We start from the raw sequence: 23,972 nt of genomic DNA, 5'->3' as shown, positions 1-23,972 counted from the left end.
AAGCAATATCTGGAGGTTCCTCTTTCGAGACTAGGACTGCCTCTGTCTCTTACAGTTCTTCTATCGTTCGGTGCGAGTGCCAAGGGATTCCCGTTAAGCAGTGTATGCGGCTACCTTCACGATTACATAAGTGCAACTAATCGATTATCCTGTTAGCTATACACAAAATTCTTTCGCATGTCCAAAAAGGCTAGATTGATTCTATTCCGGATGACTCATACCTCTTGAATTCATTTTATTTTTCCCAATTTTTTTTTATCTTGATTCAGTCTTCTGACGTTTCCTTCCCCGCGCAAATGCTTCATTGGCATTCTACCCTATACCTTGGCCAATCCCCCCACGTGGGTATGTGCCATATTACTTGAGGAGAAGAAGAAGAAGAAGAAGAAAGCTCGGTTGGCTAACTTAACATGTGGAGAGCTGCACAAAGGGAATAAAAGAGGAGGTAGAATGAGAAATTCAGTTTAGTTCTTGGAACGAAACATGTTCATGTTGTCCTTACGGTATCTAATAGAAATCAATGCTCACAATCAGTCTACAGTATGCCGTTCAAACCAGTTTCTCGTAAATAACATAGGAAAGCCTGGATGTATTTCCTAGCTGATAATGGCGTGGGCCTCACAAATACTGCAAAGCGCGTGCATTGTCGATGGCCTGAACAGTTTTCTTGAATGTACCGAACTTGTTGATTTCACAAAGCGGCATTATTAGCGCTAAATTAAAGTTGACACAAGCTCTATTGCGACGGCAGACGAGACATGCTTGACCAAGGACAGCGATTTGGGAAGAAAGGCTGTAGGGGTTAAGTGCTGGTAGCAACACACCCCACCCGCTCTTACACAAGTGGCGAGCAATTTCAGAGCTGTAAATAAATTCGCCGGGTAAATCTTATTCAGAATACTAATACTCACGCGCTCATGCAGTGTTTTCATGTACCGTTAAGTGTAGAAAGCGATGAGGATGGGAAAACAGAAGACAGAGTCCTATACTAAGCGACAACTTTCATTTGCAATGAAAAGGCTACAGGAAGGAGCGGAGCATCTTTGAATGTAACTCGGGCAAGAGTTCGGCCACAGGACGGCTGCTTGGCGCATTACTTTCCGCGTGGTTAATTGGCTCCGTCGCTGTCATAGCTGTCGCCATCTATGGAAGATCTTTTAAGTAGGCGTGTCTCAATAGTTTTGTTGTAAGCAAAAAAAAATTTGGCCATGCACAACGCACACTACGCTCAGAAATATGCCTTTAATAAGAACTAGTACGAATATACTTTCCGTTCAGAGGAATCTATTTGATGAAACCAATGGCTGTATTCCACTGCGTAAGACCAGAGGGCGTGGTTGGGCTCTATCCTTAACTCCATGGTTGCAAGAAACTCCTTTGGCTTCGACCGGTAGGAGCTCGGCCATGCCAAGGCAATGAAGAAAGAGCTTACCAGCCCTGCAGTCAGAGCCAGTAACGTCAACAGACTCTTCCGGAAGGGAGCTCGCATTTTAAATGGATAGATGGAGGGGATACACCACTGCGTTAGAAATAAGTGAACAGTACCCTTGACTCTGGGACCACTGCTTACTATATCTGCTTAACTCAAGCATACACCAGGATCAGTACGTCTGAGAAAAAAGGGTGAAGACTCGTGGACTCGATAGTCGCAACATTTTCATGTGCTCTGCTGCTGTCGCGTTCACAAGAGAAAATAGTCAATGGAACAAACGAGACGACTAAGAGGGATTAGGTTAATTAAATCGAGGATGCTGACAAAACACGAGGGCTTATTTAGTAGAAAATGTTATTCTGTTTTTGGAGAGGTGCCTATATATGAAGCGAACTGGCATCATTTTCTTTATTGAATTAGAGCTTCCATAATTGTCCTCACTTCCCTAACCCCATCGTTCGGCAATTCAAAGCAGGACTTTGGCATAAGTTGTATTTACGAAACATCTTTAAGGCTGACAGTATATGTACTGCTATTGAGATCGGGTGCATGCGATGGCTCCAGTTATTACGGGACGTATAAACACGACGCATTGAGTACTTCTATGCTCACGTGCAGGCGGCGAATGATAATAGCAAGCCAGCGCCAATTGTCGAGCACGCGCGATTGCACGCAGAAAGAAGTAAGTGGCTCACTGCCAAAATAATACACACCGAGGGAACTGAAAACTTCGAATCCTTCGGGTGGGCCCTACTTCGTTTGAATTAACCATGGGTATTCACCACGATCGCCGCCATGAAATCCTATAACGTAGCCGCTTTTTGCTGAGGCATACGATCGTTTAGTTAATGACGAAACGTCTTTTTGCAGCACGATGAAGGTAAGAAAAAAAGCCTTCGAGATTTTTTTTTTTTTGCTTAAGACAATTTTCAGAATTTAAATTCGGCCAATTCCTTAAAGATGTCAAGGATTTAAGTTGAAGTCGAAAGCGTGCGACGAATATATTTCGATAACAAGCTTTTCTTTAGTTGTTATGCATTTTCCCTCTTCCCCAAGTTTTGCTGGGTCCCTACTTGACTAACGAAATTGCCGGCAGGCGACTTGTTAACTCGCAAGCGCCAAAGTCTACATTAGACCCTTCACTGTTGGCCCCGGCATGCAGGCTTGAAGCATAGTAATAATTCTGTATTTTTTTTACGGTCTGTCTCTCATGACTGCATGAAACTTCGGCTTACATTAGGGTTGTTGCGTGCCGTTTCAGTGTTGCAAAAATCTTGCTGTAGTGTAAGCAGGAATCATCTAAATATGAAACAATCAAAAAATATTTTTTTGAGGTTCGTCAAAGTTTCATCTTTGTAGCGGGATTTTCATTCGGCTGTAGTGGTGTAAGTTAATAAGCTGTTACCAGCGCTTTCATCGCGGTAAAAGCTCGAGTCCTCATCTAAACAGGTGTGCACAGAATAAAAAAGTCGCAGACTCTCAATGAGATTCTTGCGACGGAGGATGCGTGGTGCGTGGCTTGATCCAGTTCATCAATCGCAATTTGACACGTCTTATCCTCTGTCCATTCGCCGAATCCAATCGAGCAATCACAGTCTGCCGCGCCGTACTCCATCGCCCCTCTCCGGTCCCCATGTCTTAATTTGGCGACCGTGGTTTCCTCCTCGCCACCAATTGCCTCCCAACGGATTGCCTTCTATTTCTCTCTCTGCTTTTCTTCTTCTGCAACGTGGCTTCACACGCCGCCAAAGCCGCACAGTTTATGCGCTAGTGGGGGTTAAAATACGTAGCAGCTGCAATTTCAGGTAAGGCCTCGGTGCTCTAACCGCCGACGAACTCGGCTCGACAACAGCCAGTGTAATGTGGATAAGGACTTTATTTGGAAGCCGAAATGCCCAAAGACTGCTTTTAAGAAACCGGGTCTTTTTCTTTTGTGGTTTATGTTCCTGTGGCGTAGGGTACTTGCGCTACGTGAGGGAGACCGCAGAGCTTGCCAAAACACTGGACGACCACGCTGCGAGGCGTGGCATCAGGATCGCCGGAAGTTCTCACGGGGTCGCTGACTCTCTCGCCTATGGCAATCTCTCAGCACGCTTTGCCATCGAGCTCGGAACGAAGGTCAGTAGAATGATGATGTTTTGTGTGCCCAAACCTTAAGAAGACAAAAAAGACAGTGTGCACGCGCTGTCTTCACAACAGGGTTTTTGGAAGGGAAACGATACAACAATGGCAAAAATAAAAGCACTCAACAGTTCAAGCTCGCAGATAAAAAAAAAATTTTCAGAATGTTGGAAGGTAGCTATTTCTTTCTCCGAAAGCAAGGATGATGGCTTGCTAACGCAATTTTCCCACGAGTCTATGTGGCATCCTTCCATAACTCTCTAGTGTGCAATTGAGGACGCTGGAACAAGACATGTGTCTCTTTGAACATAAGTCAGTAATTTTGAATTTGCGGCAGTGTTCACGTACCCTCGAAGTGGTGTCGTTGTTAAGCTCCCTGAGGCTTCAAACGCTGCCGTCTGACCTATGTACGCGAGTCCGCACAAGAAGGGAAACCCGTAAACGACACCGACTTGACTGTGAAAAAACTTCGCTTTCTATTTTAGTTGACAGGAGCGAGAAACCCGGTCTACATTTCCAGTCGTCCTTTTGTACCAGAGGGCATAATCTTCCTCACATTTAGGGTGTTGAGTGGGTTACTTTGACATCGCACCTTTTCTAACGCATCTTCATCCATGCGACAATCGGTGCATATATGGGATAATAGCATATTTCCTCTAGTCAGCTTGCGTGATGGACAAATGGCATTTAGTCCATTTTATACCTTTACTAATGATTTCCCAGTTAATTATTTGAGTAACTTCCATCTGTCAAGATACTTGTGCATTAAAGCTATTGTGCAAAACACGGATGCAAGATTCTGCTAAGCTAATTCGGCGACATGAAACAGCAATACCTTTCTTCACGATTTTGGAATTTTCAAGAAATATATTTGAGTAGACATTTTGTCCATCTGAACAAACCTGCCAACAGACATATGCGTGAATAAGATCAAGCTTCATATGTAAAAGCTTCAACTCTTCCGCTTCTGGCATCTCTAGGGTAAACTTGAAGCTTGAGGCACTCTCTTCGAATGCTTTCAATGTGTTCACAGCACGGTTGCTTAAGCCAGCTCTACCGACTACAACCAAAAAGTCCGCAACGATAGGAAAGGATCCTTGTGCATACCTTCCAACTTCTGGGTAAGTCTGCTATCAAGTTCACACAAAAATATGTCTGTGTATGGCTGCGACAGGGCACTTTATGTAAATAGCAGACTACTGTAAATAAACCTTCTTTCTCTGCCCTACGATTCCGGAGCGGAAGTATATTCTCAAGTTTCTAGTAGCCATTTATCCCCACCAAAGCTAACTCCATGCAATACGTTATCCTATGGATAACACCACATTTCACTGTCGCATAGTTTAAGACAGGTAGCAAAAAGATATGATGTAAGAGTCGCCCACTCCGCCCTCCCTAAGTTTAGGAAGATAATCACCTCTGGTACAAAAGAATGCAGGAAATGCAGACGGCGTTTCCCGCTCTATTCAAATAAAACACAAAGCGAAGTTTGTGCTCTGGAAATGTGGCGTCGTTTACAAGGTTCTTTCTTCGTGCGCACTAGCGTACATAGGCCAGAATCGGCGGTCTTTGAACATTAGTCTCACAATGCATAACAACGACACCTCTTTCGGGGTAGTTAGCTGTGACGCTAATTAGCAAAATGCAAGCCTATATATATATTTCATAAAACGCAAGTCTTGTTTCTACACCCGCAAGACCACAAGAGAAAGGTGATAGCAGCATTACACATCACTTCATGTGGAAATTGCATCAGCAAGCCATCGCTCTGACTGTCAGAGGAATGCCTATGTTCGGAGATTCCAAACTTTTATTTCGTTTTGAGCTTGCATTAATCGCCGTTAGTTTTTTTATCTATGTTGTATATTATTTAAGTATCAATTGCCCTTCGAACGAAACAGTTGTGAGAACAGCGTGTGCTGTGTTTTCTTTCTTTGTCTTCGTAAAATTTGCCCCCACAAAATAGAATGAACAGCATCCATCTTACCCAGCTTTTCCTGAGGAGACAGCGTTAGAGCAGACGTTCGTAGGAAAAGCCGTGCGCGTTGTGGCAATAATTCAGGAATCGGCGAGAGGGTTCAGACATCGCACGTTTAACTGTAGAATGAAAATGAGTAAAACTCGAGTTCACTTGTGACTATCAGGTCGCAGCTTGCATGAAATGCAATCATGACTTGTAAGAGTGAAAAGAAAATAGTTACACTGCAAAATTGGGTAAATAGCTGAAAAATGAACCCACGATCATTGGGTTGCAAGTAAGACAGGCTGGCCCCAGGCTACTGTGGCGCTTCGGTCGATTTGCTTAAAGAGAGGACTTGTGTGTTTTGTGGCGTATCACGTGGCCTAGTACGTCTACTGGTCTACTGATATTTGCAAATGAGCGTGTGTAATCATATATATATATATATATATACTGCCTGAGAAAGAGAGGAGCAAATAACCATTAATGCTGTCGGGTAATACCCTTACGGCGGAGCTTAAGTGTCCGTTTGGTTTTTTCATTGGAATTTGTTTCGTGAACGCTGATTTGTCAGCTACGAAATATGTCCCTTAGGCTCGGGCGCAGTTTTCTTGCGATATGATGACGTCATAACATGCACGATAATGCCACTTCACCAATCACCGCAAGTGCGGCTCCCTGATCGCGCGACGTCACGCGTTTGCGTTGTCATATGCGGGAATATGATTCAGCGCTGGCACTGCGACGACATTCTTCCTTTACGCCTAAGGCATCATCCTTTAAACATCCTTGATTTCTCTAAAACGAATTATGGACAGGCGGTCATGTACACTTCAGTGGGCTGATAAGAAATGCCACTCCGTGGAAAATAGCTCGCCTTGTCAACTCCCATAACAGGATGACGGTCAGGCAGGGAATAGTCCGCTCTTCTTATTTACAGCACGGCCTGTGCACACCGATCTGACCTCAGGCAAGATGTTCCTGTATTTGGCCATCTTTCACAGCGGGTCACCTGCACGCTCGCGCAAACTGCACCGCCTTCACTCCACGCTGCCATATCTCTCAGTTAACTGTGCACCTCAGAGAGGATGTCGTTGGCGATGCGACAAAAACCGCATGGTACTATATTCCCCAGAGGCAATTCTTTGGGTTCTATACTTATTGCAGACGCTGTTCACTTAGTTGATTTTGGCAATAATATTGCCGGGCGAAATTTTTGGTAGCAATGATCTGTTAAAATCCTTCTCGCACTAACCAGGCAATGGGGTTTGCTCCCTAGCCATGTAGCGAAACACCTATGGCGCCCTTTAAGCTCTAAGTCGGTGTAATGTAAGGAGAACCCTATTGGTATTTTTGGGTACCCTAAGGGCTGCACAATACGGCCTAGAAGCAGAGCCCATTGCCCGGTTACTTTTGAAAAATGCGATTGTTTATCGTTAATGAGAAACATATGTGATAGTTCGGTGTGCAAAATACGAATGTTTATCGTTAATTCCAAACGTATGTGTTAGTTCGGTGTGCAGATAAACATCAAACAACGACACAAAGACGACGTCTGACTTCGACACGTGAAACGCCGCCACAAGTTCGCTACTCAGAGACCTACCCTTTTTTTAAAGATATGCCAAAGTTCGTTTCTCTTATTATTCCACTGAACAAATCAGCGTTCATTATAAAGCTACCTTATTATAGATAATTCTGCCCTTTCGTGCGGAAAACGTACCGAACAAAATCAAATCAAAATCAAATCTTGCCTCGTATAAAGTCTGAAAATTTCCCGTAACAGCCCAAGCAAACCAATGTCAACCCTCTTTGCAGAACTAGGACCGAGATGCTTCCTGTGTGATTCTTGCAACTACATTAGCAGTTCACTTCGAGAGATCGAAATCAAGTGTAACCTGCTTGCTCGAGTGTGATCATTTCGTTTTCGGCGGAGGTTTAGCGTCACTGTGGATATCAAAGGTTGGTACCAAGCGGACCTACATCGCCATTCGCTACCCGCAGTATCCTTCCCCAAGCAGCATAAGTAATTGGCCCAACATTGGAACTGTATTGGCAAAGCTGGCCCTACAAAGTACTAGAATGGGACCATCCTGTTGCAATATTTGGCCGATGACCTGTGCTGCTTGGGTATATATGGATTGCTGGCAGCTGTCTCGATTCAGTGAGGTTCACAATGACGTGACGCCCGCCTTTCCAACCGTGTAAACATTTCGTGTTATCTCTTACCACTACAACGCGGTCCACTGCAGGCACTGGTGGCCTGGTACAACGTCCAGTCACGGCGGTCGGAGGCTCTCTCACTGCTACTCCTTCAGGGAGCCGTGCTGCAGCACATCACCGGCAACATCGAACAGCGTATCGAAGCGGCACTAGACTTCCTCCCCGGAGGTGCCTCTGTGAGCCCCGTGAACGTGTTCTCTTGGCTCTCTGACGTGGAGCTGAAGCTGAGCGGTGCCACGTTTATACCAATCTCTCTGGGTCTCTTCACCGCCTCTGCGGCCCTATTCCCCGCCCTAGACCAGACCGAAGGAGGCCGGCTTCTGCAGCGGCTGTCTGGAGTGCCAGGAGCCTTGTACTGGCTTTCCAACATGCTCTGGGACTATGCCGTGCTTTACCTGTTGTACCTGCTTCTGCTAGCTCCCATGGTGGTCATCTGGGGCTTTGGTGACAGCCTCGAGTTCTGGTCTTCCGTGGTGCTGCTGTTTGCTTCGTACGGATGGGCAGCCATACCTCTGTCTTACTTGACGGCACAAGTGGCGGGATCCCGGCCTTCCAGGGCTTTCTCTCTGGCGATCGTCATTAAGTGTGTCTTTGGTGAGCTTCACCATATCGTCGAGCCCTGGAGGAGAGAAATGAATTATGCTGGTATTTATTGCACTAAAGATGCAAATCCTAGTTACACCTTACGCTTATTTCGTCAAACCTTTGCAAGAAGTAAGCAAGCCACCATTTAAAGGCACCAGAAAGGAGAAAGGACATGTAAAAGTGACTTTTGCAAGCTATAGCATTGCTTACTTTTAGTAATATCGTATACATCTGACTAAAGGCCACGCTCGTGTGTTGGTGACTCTCACCATAAAGGAAGTTAATAATCTGGAAAAACAAAACCGCAAGAAGCAACTCGGTTTCATGTGTGTAAATGTTCTTCATGAGCTCTGTGGGAAGCTGTCATATAACGACGGCTGCCAGCTGTTATCATCATTTTCCAGCACACACAGCCGTGCATCTGTGCGCGATTCAATGCAGAAGTCGGACATCTGTACTCAGAGCAGATTGCAATGAGCACTCAGAAGTTAATTCTGACCGGAAGCCTAAGAATAGCATCACCACAGGTCATCTGCTTGTCGATTTTGAATCTGTGGAATGTGGTGCGCCGGGACCTTGTTAAATGTTTCTATGTAAAACGAATCTTCAGTGCTGTGGGTAGAGACGATGTTTTCTTTTACGAGGGTGGAGAGATGTCAGGCCCGAGCAGTGGCGACAATAGTATCAATGGGTACATTTGAACGTACAAGCAACCACACGCCAGGTAAAGCGTCAATCTGTATGATACAACAAACCTTTCCCGAAATAGAGTATGCAAAATTGAACTTAAAAACGCCGCTTTTATGCAAGAAACTGACTCTGCAGAAATCGTAAAAAAAAGGTTGACGTTAGTCGAGTGCGTGCGGTATATATTCTGGTTCTGGAATTTCTCTGCAAGTCATTCTTTCAGGTTGGTATATCCTCCTGGCTCATAACTTTTGCATTTCACTATGATTAGGGGTCGAGAAATAGCCTCTTTCAAAATGACATAATCTTGTTCGTAGCTGCACTATCAATGTTACCGGTACTGAAACATTGATGGACATCGATGCGAGCTAACGCATACAATACATACCTTGACACAACAGGACGCAGCTGGGGGAGGGGGGGGGGGGGGGGCTGACGAGAGCACAGTAGCAATTGATGACACAGAAGGCGGGTTAGTTGATGGCTTGTACAGGAGTGCATATTGTAACCACGCAAAGAAACAGGGACGTAGGTGCGCACTTTTTCCTGTCTATTCTTTCCTACGTCCCCGTTTTCCCGATTACATAGTGCATTCAGGTAGCATTTCGTTTCCAAAGTACACCTTACAATGAGGCCTGTCCAACATAAAGGACACAACGAGACATCGAAGAAAGCAACAGTACACACAGATTGTTTGGAAAGGCGCACTTAAACTAATGTCGACTTTTGGAGCCTCATTGCCTGACTGCTTTACGCGCGACTAGGGAGCTTCGTGCTGCGCGTGCTTCCTTTCCTCTTTGTGCAGTCGGCATGTGCTGTCGGCAGATCATCGTCTGTGACGCTCACCTCTGAGGAGGTGGCATCTTATAACAGCTGCTTACCTCTGAAAATTCCTTATTTCGCTAGGCTCTGCAGACAGCTTCAGCGCGGGATGCCTATAGGTGTGTACGGTGTTTGCACAGGGGTCCTGGCCATGCTGTACGTGATACGGTTGCACATGGCGTACTACATGGGCGAGGAAGATGTACTGGACAAGCACGTGCTCGAGCTGGTCACCACCATACTGCGCACGCTGCCCACTGTGTCACTCTCCTGGGGACTGGGCCGGGCTATGTGGCTCACCTCTCTCAACCAGCTCTGCCACATGGACAACGATGCCGACTTCATGCAGGTGACCGTGCTAAACAACCACCTCAATAACTGCGCGCCCGCATTATTCTCCATGGATTCGTCTAAAGATATCTGGTGCACTGCGATTTCCAGGAAAAGGGGGATTAGCAGCCACCCAGGGTGCAGTCGCATATCTTTCCCTACAACGGTGAGGAGTGATAAATGACTTTTACGATGAGTGAACGTGTACCGTTATAGAACCTGTGACAGAAAGGCGAAACTCCTAGGAGTATCTGTGGTTTAGTGTCACCTGTTCAAATACACAGGGCAGATCTGGAAAAAGCGGTAATGAAAAAGGTAAAGCATGAAAGCATTGCTCTAGTCTTCCTTCATAACGCTGCTAAACACGCGCGCGGCTAAATGATACTATTAACAGGATTTTACGCATATTGAGTCCTTTCCTGCTATTTTCAAATGATGTTTCAGATGCGATACTCGGCGCTCTTATGCATACTTTGCCGCTCTTCAAAGCGCAACTGCTGCAGCTGTCACAGGCAACATAGCTAGTGAACTTAACGCGCTGTAAGGTGACTTTGGGACTGTGGGGGTTCCTCCCTTTTTCAGGCGTGTCGCATCCTGAACGCGACCGAGTCCCCTAGACAGATGGTGCGCCGCTATTGGTTCCTGGTCCGCTGCTGCAATGCGCGGCTGGCTTGCATGGCCACATCTCGGCGCTGCGTTCTGCCGCGTGCCCGCCTGCTGTCGTGGAACCCGCACTCAGTGTGGCCAGAGGCTGCCAGCCTGCTGCTCACCGGCCTCCTCTGCCTGGCCGCCGTGTGCTTTTCGGAGACCAACGTGTGGTGGTTGCTGCGGCGCGTCTGTGGGTATCAGCCGCACCTCTACGTCAGTCGGCCGCCCCAGTGCCTGATGGATGAAGGGGAGAAGGAGCGGTGAGCACCCGGCCGAAGCATGTCTCGACCTCAGCGTGGCGGGGCAGAAGACTTAGTTTGAGCGCTTCCATATGTATATTCCCCTTTCACTTCCTAAACTTGCACCCGCAACGGCACCGCAAGTTCGCGTATGATTGTACAAGGAACCTTTTCTCTGTGAAGTAGCCGACCGATTTTTCGGATTTCAATAACTCATACTCGCAGGATGTTTCGGACGTCACTTAGGTGGCGTCATGCACCTTATGTAATAAGAACGTGTACATATCCACTATCGATACTTCGGCTCCTGTGGAATCCGAAAGATCCATTTTTCGGGCTAAAATTGACGCCAGCAGTGCGGTAAAGATTAGTTTTTGCGGCCAACAGTTAACTTTTCGGCCCAATCTCGAAACGCAGGTGCCAACGGGCATTTCGTCGCAAACCATCAGCTCTTCTCCTCCATGGAAGGCGGCTCTTCGATTTAAAAATTTTAACTGAGGCAATCTGACGGGCTGGCTTGGATTAGTTTCGCTATTGGTTGCTCATTGCTGCCGCTTGAGTTAACATTTCGTTGCCGTCGAGGTAGCCGAAGAACAGAACAGTGTGTTGTCGCTTTGAAATCTAGACAGCGGCAGCATACGCCGCGTTCTAGACTCTGCACGTGGTGCAGGGCAGATGGAAGAATGTTCATTCTTTTTCTTTCAGTCGGTTCCTTCTTTCGGTCTTCAGTTGCTCATGGAAACACATAATTCTCCCTTCGCACTGCACAGGAAGTGTACTGCGGCATAACCTATGGCCACATCGCACTGCCCAGTTTTTGGTGACGTGAGGTGGTGCGGACATGGCCAAAGTTTGACTCTGGCTTGAATACAATCTTGTGTCATCACTTGAAAACCGAACGTGGTCAACAGTGAAGTTCGCAATTTTTGAAGCTGTTTTTTTTTTGAAGCAAAGTGATTTTTTTAAGTTAACGGATTTTATGAACCGTTCGATAATTCGGACCATTTTTCGGGCCCCGCAAAGTCCGAAATATCTATTGGCGAGAGTATTAGTTACATAGGAGAATATCTGATCTCTGCAATGCATCTTAAGTTCTCTGGCAGCCTTACCTCGCTCATGACAAAATTCACTTGTGTACTCAGCGTTGAACACGGCACAAGTTACCTGGTGTCTCAGCGAACACTTTCAAAAATTATTTTCAAAAAAGAACATTTTTTATGGACAATATGATAAGGCACCGGACGCTAAGTACTACAAAATTTGTCCTAATTACTAAACTATTGATATATAGCCAACCCAAAAACTATTTAATTGACAGAGTCTGCTGGTTAGTGCCAATTGGGGACTTCGAAGCCATGGACAAGGCGATGTCATATCGGTTTCTGAAATTAATAAAAAGCCTTTTTTCTGAAGCTCTGCAACACGATAAAAGGGGCGCTTTTTTCAAGAAAAAAGAAAACAAATGCGCTCTTGTGGCGCGCATAAAACGGGGTGAAAACGCAACTCCCACTAATGACCTGTTGTATTGATTATGGCGCAAAATTTGAGCACCCTGCTTCATTTTACCCTCCCGTGCACTTTCTTCTGCTCTGTCGCTCTCAAAAATAACGACACGCATTTGGCGATGACTATGCTTTCCTTTTACTCAGCGTCGAAGCATAAGTCCGGGCACGACGTGCAACAGTGCATGCAGATCGAATCAAACGCAGTAGGCAACGCAACATGCCTGTACTGGGCTTTGGGGACTGACACAATTCCTTCGTTTGAAGAACTGATATGGCATCGTCCCGTGCATGGCTTAGATCTCCCCACTGAGCCTAACCACGTGACATGTGTTAAATAAAAGTTCATTGCAGTAAATCAGCCACATAGCTAGGATGCTTTTTAAATGTAACTGACGCCCATGGCTGAAGGTTTGTTCCTGAAGAAGTTTTTGTTTATAATAATGCGAAAGCATTATACCTGAAAGCACAGAAGCCGGCGTCCGTCACCGTCCATGACACGAAATTATTTGGTGACGTGGCATGCTCTCGTATTTCGTCAGCAGCAGACCATAAGATAATGACGTCTAAAACAAAGAAGAAAAATTTTTTCCGAATGTGCGGGAAACTGAACCAAAAACCTTTAGATTGCGAGACGAACACGCAACTAACAGGCCACAAAGCTTAGTTACTTCTTAGTGAATAAAGGTGAACCTAGCGTTTGCGTTACCTTACGACAGTATGCTAATTAGTAGGTGGGTCGTTAGAAAGGAAGGAATAGTTAATGAGCCTCTCAACAGAGCTCGCGATGAGACAATGCTTTCGCATTCAAAGAACGTAAGTAGTCTTAAGCGCACTCCGTAATTTTTCCTAACTCCCTTTAGGAATTTTCGAAATCTTCACTGAAACGTGCGGTACAGTCGCTCCATTTGCAACACAATGTGAATGCACTTGGACTAAAATTCACTGATTAGTGAGGCATGCCCATAAGCTCTCAGAATAGCTGCGCAGAGTGGCTGCACAGCGTCACTGTCCTACGACAGCTGGCGAATTTTTCAGCCCACGTGCTTTCGTTGACGCCGGCACAGAAAAGGCGTGATCAGTTTAGTAAATCTACAGAGCTAATTTAGCTTCCTTTCTTACGGCCCACGTCTCGCAATGGAAAGAGGAGCAAACAGCGTCGGCCTTTAATATCGCAAGCAGCAGTTGCCACTGATGTGACTCGCGTTGTGTTCAGACTAAGGTCCAGGCTCCGCATCGACGAGACACTCCGAGGCCTCTTCTTATTGGGAAGGAGGAAAAAAGAGACTTTATATTTACATTAGGCACCAGCACCTGAAATCACACCATGCAGAGATACGCGTCTTTATAGGGGAAAACACCACTGTAGGAGTCTATGCTTGCCCGCACCACACGCGTCCACCACGAGTCCACACCATCTTTCGTTTGGCGCAGCCCTTATAATGCGATGACGGTTCCCAGTATCTCTAGGGCTCTTAGGTAGAGGCCAGCTTGCGCACCTGCTGGTGGCCACTTCAAGGCGGGGAGGCGGTGTGCTTGCAGCGAGTGATAAGGATGGCGTGTTCTGCCTGGTGGACATTCGCCCTGTCTCCACTGGCACGTGCTCCGCACACCGCCATTTTCAAACGATTCGATTTCCATGCACACTGAGCACAGCGACGCCACCGTGCATTCGATGAACCACTCCACCGGCGAATGGCGTTCATTGGTCGCCTGCACGCCCGGTCATAACACTCCGCCCCCACCCTAAGAGGTCGCAAAGGGGCTGCAATGATCCTCCTCCCTGAAGTGTCCGTTACACATGTTCGCTGAGTACCCAAATGCTCGTTACCGTAGCCTTTCTTGCTCTGATGCTGGTTCGGTCACAGCACCACATATGGATGTATATGAGCAGCTGGAAACGCACCCAGTTCCAATCTCATACGAACTCCCGTCAGCTCTTCACACTTTGTTTACGCAACTTCACCAAACATAACTATGCACACGAAAGCAGTATATACTTATCTCCAGTGCCCTAATGTAACTTAAGGCTCAAGCACCTTTTGGATGCATGTCAGAGTGTCGTGAAACGTTGGAACCCCCAAAAGACAGTCGCAGACTCACTTTGCATTGCTAAAGTTTCAGGGGACATGGATACATAGCCGCTTCCTCTTGCCAAAAACAACTTGCTCGCTCTTTGCGATTGGCTAAACGGCGTTCCGAGCGCTTCGCGGCCGTGTTATCTGCTTCGCCATCTCCTCCAAACTCAACAATTTATGCTTGACAGAGCGGTGGGCATTCACCTTCTTTCAAAAAACAGAATCTGAGTGTTGACCAATACATCAACCTCTTATAGGCCAGGTAACTACCCACCTCAGCAAACGCAGCGTACAAAGAGAGCTGCTGCGGTGGCTCAGCGGTTATGGTACTCGGCTGCTGACCTGAAAGACGCAGGTTAGATATTGGTCACGCCGGTCGCATTTCGATGTAGGCGAAATGCTAGAGAGCCGTGTACTGGGTGATGGCAGTGGACGTTAAAGAACCCCAGGTAGTCTAAATTATATCAAGCCTTCCCTTACGACACCTCTCATAGTGTGGGTGCCTTTAAACTCCATAAACCTAAAGCTAAATCAGCTTACAACGTACATCGCTGGCGAACAAATCGTTCTCCTACTGCTGCTGTCCCATTACCTATCCGAGGTTCCTGTCGCATTCACTTATACTAAGCGGAACACGCAATACCTGCATGAGTTCTGGACCTCTGGCACCCTTTCATCTGCATGAAATACTGCGACACTAACTATTTTCCCCAGCCGGGCAGAACACTCTAATTCGGTCATCGTCACCACATGTCTCTCGCGTCCTGGATTGGCAAGCTCTTGGAAAAAAATCGCACAATTCCCAATCCAGAATATTCTCTAGGACAACTCTCTCCTTCCCCTCACTCTTTAAGGCACAGGGCCCACATCTCGACCCAAGATTGTTTTCTACAGCTGAAAGAAGACGTCCTGGAAAACTTCAGTCTTCCTCAATATCGAGCGGCTCTATAGCTGCAGGCCTCCACCGTACAATTGGCGATGTCTGTCGCGACATCATACTGACCTACCTGGAATCCAAAATATGTGGCTCGCCCGTATATGTCTACGACCGCAGCTTCCTCTGCTATTGGCGTGCAATGCTGCATTAGACCCCGTTAGGTATCCCCTCCTTCCTCGGCTGAAAGGGGTGCACCCTAGGGCTGTGTGTTCGTCATTCCATGTGTGCGGACGACATAATGATATGGGCAGTTAGGGGTCTCTGGGACACATTGCGGCTCAACTGCGGCTTCTAGATGTCACCTCTGCCTCGTATGACAAGGCAGGCGGTCTAACACGTTCACCATACAAATCCAAAATTATCATAGTCGCCAAGCAGCGCCATCGTAAAACACCCCTTGCCATTCTTGTCGCCATGGGAAACTCTGAGTCCAGTAAGTTAGATTTAACTAAGAAACTCGAGTAATTGTACCTGTCAGGGTACGTAGACTTATTCCACCTTTACTTTCGCTATTTTAGTTATGTAGTTACTGTATGTGTATATAATACCACTGAAGCTGTATGGGGAATAGTGGGAAAAATAATGACGGAAGATGAAAACAAAAGAACGCTGGGGGAAATAGTGTAAATGTACTCTCAGGCCGGAATGAAGCGTCAACATGCATATCCCGCGTTCATGTTTCACAAAGGAATATCTCTGTGCCGAAATATTTCCTTAAAATTGGATTATAAATATTTACTTTGGCAGAAACATCAGTTGAAACTCAGCGCTGCTGTTTTCGTGTTCGATGCGTCTTCGTACTTTTTCGCGCTATTTTTACAATGGACGCCTGTAAGAGCTTGACTTACGAGGCGCATATTCGCCTTTCGACAAACCCTGTTATGCTGGAAACAGTGCAGTCAGGCTCCGAACAATTTCTGGTATGAAGCTGAGCATAAGAAGTGGACATTTCAGCGTTTTCGAGGTGAGGCGCTTGCGGCATAAAATAAGAAGTCTCTCGCAAGCCGTTTTTGTTTGCCACCTTAATTGGGGCAAGACTAAATATTTCCATTGTCTGGATCAGGAACGCGTTTTGTATTCGCTCCTCTGTCGACCGCACTACCGCGTTGCATGCAAGTAGCTTATCTTTGTTTTAAAAAATGCGGCTACTATTAAAGGCGTTGATTTCCACTGCTACATCTTGTGGGCCCAGCTAGGCGCTGCAGTTCCAGCTTATTACGGCGGAGGCCTTGTCGTTGGCGAATCCATCTCTCATACTAGGCCTAATACAAATAAAATTATAACTTTGAGCACGTAATCACCGTATACTGTGGGTAGGTGGCCGGCCAGGCTACGGCTGCACCTTTTGAACACTAGGCCGCAGTGTTCGCGTACTTAGCAAAAGCAGGAGCCAGCTCCGCTAATCCGTGCTTCCTGTCCTGTTGCCTGCATTGATTTCCGCAGAGGAAGCTTCCAGCTGCGTTTCTGAACCCGCTGCTGCCTTTGAGCTTGCCTATATAGCTTCTCCGAATATTCACCCGACCTTCTAAGCAGGTAATAAACGGCGAAAAAATAGGCGCCACAAACAGCGCCGCGTTTGCTCTGGCATTTCTTCAAACAGAACGCCGGTGATACCGGAAATTCTTCCACAGGAAGTGCTTTGGAAAGCCCCAGTGTGTGTCGGTTTAGAGCTTGGCACACCTCTTCACGAGTGCAAAACAGGCGCACGTTCAGCATGATGCCTCTTTTGTAAGGCGTCCTAGGCAGCTCAAAGAGTGTATTTTGTTGCCCGCACGCGGTGATTGCGACCATTTGCTTGCCGAAGTGCGGCTATTGATTGGTTCAGGACAGTGTGCTTGTTTCATTTGTGTAAGTGACCTACTGCCTGCCGTGAGAAATGACAGCGCTTCATCACGTTTGCAGCCAGGTGCGCCACTTCAAAGATAAGACACTCCCGTGCCTGGACACGCTGGTGGTGAATCACCTGCGCCAGGAGGCCGGCCCGTACGCTCCGCTGCACAACCTCAGCTTGTGTCTGCACCGGCGAGAATGCCTGGCAGTGCTCGGACCCACGGGCAGCGGCCGATCACTGCTTCTGCGCGTGCTCACGGCCCAGATGCCCATCTCGGACGGCAACGCGCACCTGCGGGGTGCAGACCTGTTCGCGCACCCGACCGAGTTTGTGCGCGCGTTGGGCTACGCGGGTGAGGAGCGCAAAGCCGTCGGCTGGCTCACCGGACGTCAACTTCTGCGCCACGCAGCCCGCTTGCGGCGCGTACCGGTGCCAGGCGTGCAGCCGTTAGTCGAGCAGCTGCTGCGCATGCTGGACCTGGTTGAGAAGGCCGACAGGCCGGCGGTCGAATACAGTTCGGGCGAGCGCACAAAGCTGGCCGTGGCACTGGCTCTAGTCGGGGCGCCACCCGTGGTGCTTCTGGACAAGCCGACAGAGGGGCTGGATCCTATAGCCAGGAGGCGCGTCTGGCACTGCATCATCACATTCGTGAAGAAGACCCATATGTCAGTCCTGCTGGCCACTGACGAGTGAGTAAAGGAGCGCTTTAATTTGGTGAAAGCAGCCAGGTTGCGTGCTCTTTAAAAAAAGTCCTTTTATACACTCCCTTTTACCTTTGTTTTCTTTCGCTGATTTTGTTCGAGCAGAATTACTTACTGACACAAAGCAGGTACTGCTGGAAAAACTTAAATGCCTTCACGACACGCGAAAAACGGCCAAGAGAACAGATGTGATGCCTGTCAACTACGACCTCGTTTTACTGTCACAGATTGCAGCACGTGAATCCAGCCATCTACTTCACAATTGCTTGTCGAGCCACTCGTCATTAACAAACGTATCTGCATTGGATTCCGCTCATGCGTGCTGAAGGCCTTTGTACCATTCAGTACATTAATGCTCTGTGTGATGAGCGAGGCGGCGTGCACCATTCGCGTGAATATGTTTAGCAATGTTCCATTGCGTTTATTTAAGGAAAGTTTGTAGAAATGCCTGCAAGGAAAATAAGAGCTGCATTTCCTCATAGCTTTCATTTGTAAATCTGTATGTCTAATGCATGTACACAAAAGAAATTGCGCTGATACAGCAAATCAGGGATCACTGGGGTATGGCTTTGTAAGCAATTCTTGTAACACAGGACAAATGTTTTGAATGACTTTTGAGCTCGGATGAAATCTACAAGGTTTCCGGTACCCAAAACACAGCGAGAGGTGTCGCCAGCTGCGGAATAAGTAACATATCACTCTTCACAGGATCGGGAACACCATCTTGGTTTGTTAGGCATCCTTCGATGCGCAAAGGAGGAAAGAGGGCGATGCTCGAGCTGCACTTAGAGCTACTGTTAGATACTTGCGAAAACGAGTTTTTCTATCACTTCTGTCCCAAAACTGAAAGCTAGAGAAATGGCAGCAGTGCATTGAAAACATTCACGCCGGCTTCTGGTTCTCCCTCGTAGTGTAACAACGAGACATTATTCTGATCCTCACACCACGTAATGATGGAACAATGTCGATGTTTAGGGTTTCGTCAAGTGACGGCTTCTTCTGCATGCATAACAGAGGACTGCTTGACCACCACTCAGTTTGAGCGATTTCTTTTTTTCCCCGGGAACATTGCATGCTTGAAGCTTGCTGATGTTTCTTCCTGTGTCACAGCATCGAAGAGGCCGAGTCGGTAGCCTCTCGAGTGCTCTTCCTGCACCGGGGCCGTGTTCGGCGCATGCTGAGTGCTGCCGACCTCGATCCGGCTGCCGAACGTGGGTACGAGATCACCGTGTCCCTGGATGGACTGAGCGGCTTGACGGCAACCGCCGCGATAGAGGAGATCCAGGAGACGGTGCAAAGCCTCTTCCCTGGCCGCACCCTCGGCGTCACCAAGCTCACGGTGAGCACAGTTTGTTCAGGAGGCTACACACCGCAGCAGACACAGGACAGAGGGAGGTGACGGCACAGGGCGGTGTCTGCTGCGGTGTATAGCCTCGTGATGTATCACCAACTGTCCGACGCATTTATCCTCCTAAGTTATAGTTTGTTCGTTTCCTATTTTCCCCATTGCTCTCGCATTCGCGCTTAGGTCTACTTTTTGAATAGCGAAACTTCAGTTGAAGTGGCCAAGCAGTTTCTCAGTAGGAGTTGCGATAGATTACAGTAGAAGGCTTAGCAACAAGTTAACGTACTCTGGAACACGTGAGTTGAGTTCCTTTTACCCCTTTCTCTTCTTTGATGTCAGCCCGAAGGGGAAAGGTAGAAGTTGTTGGATGCCGACATCTTGAGGTTCTAAACTTGCTCAGTCACATTACTCGTGGGACTTCAGGAAGTAAACTGTTTAATCACACATAAAATAGTTAAGACAGAACGGAAGGTACAACAAGGAGAACAACTATGTACATAGTGATTGATCCGCAGAGTGACCAGACGTAATCAATCCCCGGTCCCACCAAAACGTCTTCTTTTAATTCCTAAGTCCCCGCCCTCAGTGGGGACACCAACCAATTAGGTCAAAACACAAGCACGCTACCAATCAAGGACCGGGGAAAGGAAAACACATCCAATAAAACAAATGGGAGAGGAAAACACATTGAAAAAGAGACAGAGGAGCGTAAAACACGCCCAATCAAAGATTGGGGAGAGGGGACATGTCATTGTCACGAATACTAACAATTCCCCTCTCGGATCACTCCATCCTACCCCGCGGGGCGGCATGTTTACTCGCTTAAAGAGCATGCGAGGGCCGCACAGATTGTCGAAAGCCGTCCGCGAGGGACCACTTAAGGCGCCACCGCTCCCCAATTCTTCCTGATGCCCCCACGTGCACAGGAAGTGCCTGGCAGTCATATGGAGCTGATAAGCGCTCACAGTGAACATGAGGAACGCGTCTCCAAAATTGCCTCCTAGCCACACACTGAACGACCGCCGCCCGGGTAATGGCCTTGGGCAGCGTCACCGCGGTAGGGATGAAAGGCGACGCGCGCCTTCGTTGCTGCTTCTCGGAGCGGGGCTGCGAACAATGGGGCCCGGCCAAGCTGGGTCGCCTGCGCACCCCGAACTCCCCTCCGTCGCCGTCCGCTTGACTCATTAGTTCCATGTGGAGTCAAAAGGAAATGGATCACAGCGTACGCACTCTTGTCCACATACAGGCGGCGTTCCGTACGTGATTACTTGGGGCTCCGGATGTGTCCAAGCCAGCCGCGCACGACAACGTGGTATGCTATGACGCGATCTCCCGAATTGAAAACCTGGCTTATGAACATTACATGCCATGACTTGAATGCGACCCGCTTTATATGCTATGATTTCGGGCCCCTGATGCTGCTATATTTCTCTGTCTGCGACTGGAGAGATCGTCTATCCAGTCACATACGACTTGGGATGGATTTTTGTCCAACTGGAATTAAATCGTACCGTACGTTTTATTCCTCCTATACTAACCAAAATGAAGCTTTGTGACTACGTGTAAGCTGCCGGTGGAAGCAGCGGAGTAGTCAACGCGAGCACTCTGAGTGTGCCTGAAGTTTGTTGACAATGCAGATATTAAGCAATCATCCCTGTGTGTCTCGCCGACCCAATTAGCTGGATGTGCGCCACATGCGAAAGCATTCAACGAGAATCGCGCGGTAGCATCAGCGATTGTGCCGAATTTTCTCGATCCCGAACCACCATATCATCGCTTAGTTTAAGCATGCGCTTTTTGAGGTCTAGAACAACAACGGGATTACTGGGAGCGTGAGCTCCCCAATCTAAGATAATCTTTCAAAAGGGATCTTAAAGTGCTTTTAGGATAGATATGATCATTGCAGAACAATGCATAAGAAAATAGTTCTTACAGTATGCTTGTCTTTTTTTGACCGTTTCTAAAGGCGGGGAATATTTCAGCATACTGCTTATTTTCTTCTTGGGAAGCATACTCTAGAAAGTGCGTCGCTTCAGTTTTAGCCATATCAGGCGTTACTACCGAAGTGTTAAATGGCAGGCAACCTATTTTCCATGCTGCTTGTTTCCACGAGAAGCTGTGCCGAAACTCCTAGATTACGGGATGAAACCACGTGAGGTTTAAACTATCTTATTCGGTAACCGAACGCAAAACCTAGAAATGGTGCACAGATTGTTTTGTGGCAGCCATTATTATTATTTAGATTAAGACCGCAAAGGCCCGCCTTCCCAGAGTATGAAGCACAAATTTGTTGTAATTTTAACTCTTCAGCACCACTAAACCTTCGGATCAATCATCAACTGCGCTGGGCGTCTTTTGAAAGACCTTTAATCAAGAACAAAGATCTTTATAAAATATCCCGTGCGTTTGTGTAGTACATTAAAATAGTTCAAACTATTTTCAACCTTCGCAGTCAAGCAGCTGAATGGTTGTGCCTTTTGAGAAAGAAGTGAAGTGAGGCGACGAATGCACCGTATATCGCTGAGATTCAGCGTTTTGAACAGCCGGTGATTCGGAGTGCATAATTCACAGGTCATAGAACATGCTTTAGCATGCCCAATTTACTGGCGACATATCCGGCAAACCTTCAGTATGGGTGCCATTTCCAGAAATTCCAGACAGCGCCCAGCCTGTGCGGCCAAGCCTAGCGGCCTATCACATTCTGATCTGCAGCCACTCGGTCTACTTTCTTCCTTACGTCACGGATGATGTCGGAGCAGTATTTTTGCATGTTGAAGGCCATGGCCGCCAAGAGAAGTAGAAATACGTCGCCCGGATTCCTTCTATGTCAGTGAGCAGACAAAGGAAGGGAAATAGGGGTTCGTAAATAGAAACACTCCCTTCTGCTGCTTGGTTTCTGTTGCTGTTGGCTTCCTTCATATATATTCCATAATTAACCCCTCATTTTTCTTCCCTTGTTTGCTGAGGAGCTTAACGAGGGCCTTGGTTCCGGTAGTTCTGATGTCATACGTGTTATAATAGGGTTATCGCACAGCTTCCACCCTCACCGTTCGATGACGTTCCACGTCGTACCAGCGGTAATACAGGGCGAACTCTTCCACTGCTACGGACGAAGGTGGCGCTGGTGAACACTCTCAAGATTAGGTTACATTGAACATAAGATACCCGCAAAAGCAGATGATTGGACACGTTGCAGTAGCTCCGTTGGTAGACCACAGGACACGAAGTTTGGAGGTCGTAGGTATGGATTCACCGGCGACCATGCGGTTGTTTTTTTCTTCTGCTTTCTGATCATTTTTTTCTTTAAGCGATGAAATAATTGCATTCTTAATCTCTCTTTAAATAACTCCACAAATTGAAAAAAGAAGCATTCCCTCACGATTCTTGGTTTCGGTGGCTGTTGATTCCTCCATTCTAATGTTAGGGTAAGATCCACTGTCAGAATTCTATACGTTCGTTATAACACAAGATGAGCGTCGCTAATGTCCCATGTGGACTGCTGGATTCGAGGCGCTGAACCTGTAGCGCCATTTTGTAGCAGCGCTTTGCTCAGCTCTGCGTGGCGGTTGACGCAGTCCTACGTGCGCTTCCGCGTGATGGACGACTCGGTGAACTGGGAGCTGCTGGTCGACGCCCTGGACTCCCTTCGGCGCGACCTGGGCCTGACCGACTGCCGCGTGCTGGTGACCACGGTGCTGCAGTGCGCCTTCTACCGTCGTCTCGTGGAGCCGCCCTCGTCTCCCGCTCCGTCGATGCTCATGTCGCCCATGTCTCCCCTGCTGGGACCGGCCGCCGCTGGAGGAGCCGGCGAGCTCTACGCTGGCCCACCGCCGCGCTCCGCCTTTCCCAGCCCCTACGCGTACCCGACGACCAAGAAATAAACACGCTGCCGCTGCTGCTGCATGCCATCTTCAGCGGTGGGCTCTGTGGCGTTGTGAGGTTACGCTCGCGAAGCGTTCGGTGCTCGCTCCGTATTGTCCTCACTCACTCCTATTACGCTTTCTGTGGCACATTCACAAGCGGTTCATAGCGAAGCAGGAAAAAATAAATGCGCTTCGGTGTGGCTTCACTTAAGAGTGAGCGCACACGTTTCGTAGAGCTACGTATAATTTGTTCATCAAACTCTGAGCCTAGCATCGGGTGAAAAATCGGCCGGTAATAAAATTCGCCCATTGAAAAGAGGGAAACGATGACACCAAAAGGATAATTCCCATTAGCTGGAGAAAAGCGACGCAGGTAGTGTAGGTAGGGAGGGTAGTTAGGGTAGGGTTGAGTCGGTAGGTAATTAGCTGCCGCTGCTTGTGCATTTTTTACAATGTCTTCTTTTTTGTACTTTCCGTTTTATGAGCTTTTAACTCGTTGCACCCTTGAGCTATAGCCGTCATGTTTCATTGGACTTTTGGCTGCTTGGTTGATTTCTTTTGTTGCGCGCTCTATTAGGTTTGAACTAAAATAATAACTTTTTATGAGGCCTAATTTGCGTACAAACTTTATTTCGTCATGTATTAATTTTTATTTCTTTTGGGCTTAT

General features: G+C 47.5%; 1 protein-coding gene across 1 annotated transcript in view; it reads left to right on the top strand.

Moving 5' to 3' along the window:
- Window positions 1-23,427, top strand: part of LOC144124881 (phospholipid-transporting ATPase ABCA3-like) — a 60,237-nt gene extending 36,810 nt beyond the window's left edge. Inside the window, exons 12-18 of the mRNA XM_077657814.1 lie at window positions 3,390-3,550; window positions 7,766-8,330; window positions 9,971-10,179; window positions 10,743-11,068; window positions 17,467-18,084; window positions 19,207-19,435; window positions 23,017-23,427. Of these exons, the coding sequence (XP_077513940.1) occupies window positions 3,390-3,550; window positions 7,766-8,330; window positions 9,971-10,179; window positions 10,743-11,068; window positions 17,467-18,084; window positions 19,207-19,435; window positions 23,017-23,322 (2,414 nt within the window). The 3' untranslated portion in view covers window positions 23,323-23,427. The remainder of the gene's footprint in view (window positions 1-3,389; window positions 3,551-7,765; window positions 8,331-9,970; window positions 10,180-10,742; window positions 11,069-17,466; window positions 18,085-19,206; window positions 19,436-23,016) is intronic.
- The last annotated feature ends 545 nt before the right edge of the window (window positions 23,428-23,972 follow it).

The sequence above is a fragment of the Amblyomma americanum genome, chromosome 3, assembly GCF_052857255.1.
Source record: "Amblyomma americanum isolate KBUSLIRL-KWMA chromosome 3, ASM5285725v1, whole genome shotgun sequence".
In the NCBI taxonomy this organism is placed as follows: Eukaryota; Metazoa; Arthropoda; class Arachnida; order Ixodida; family Ixodidae; genus Amblyomma; species Amblyomma americanum.
This window is presented reverse-complemented; position numbering and strand designations above follow the sequence as displayed.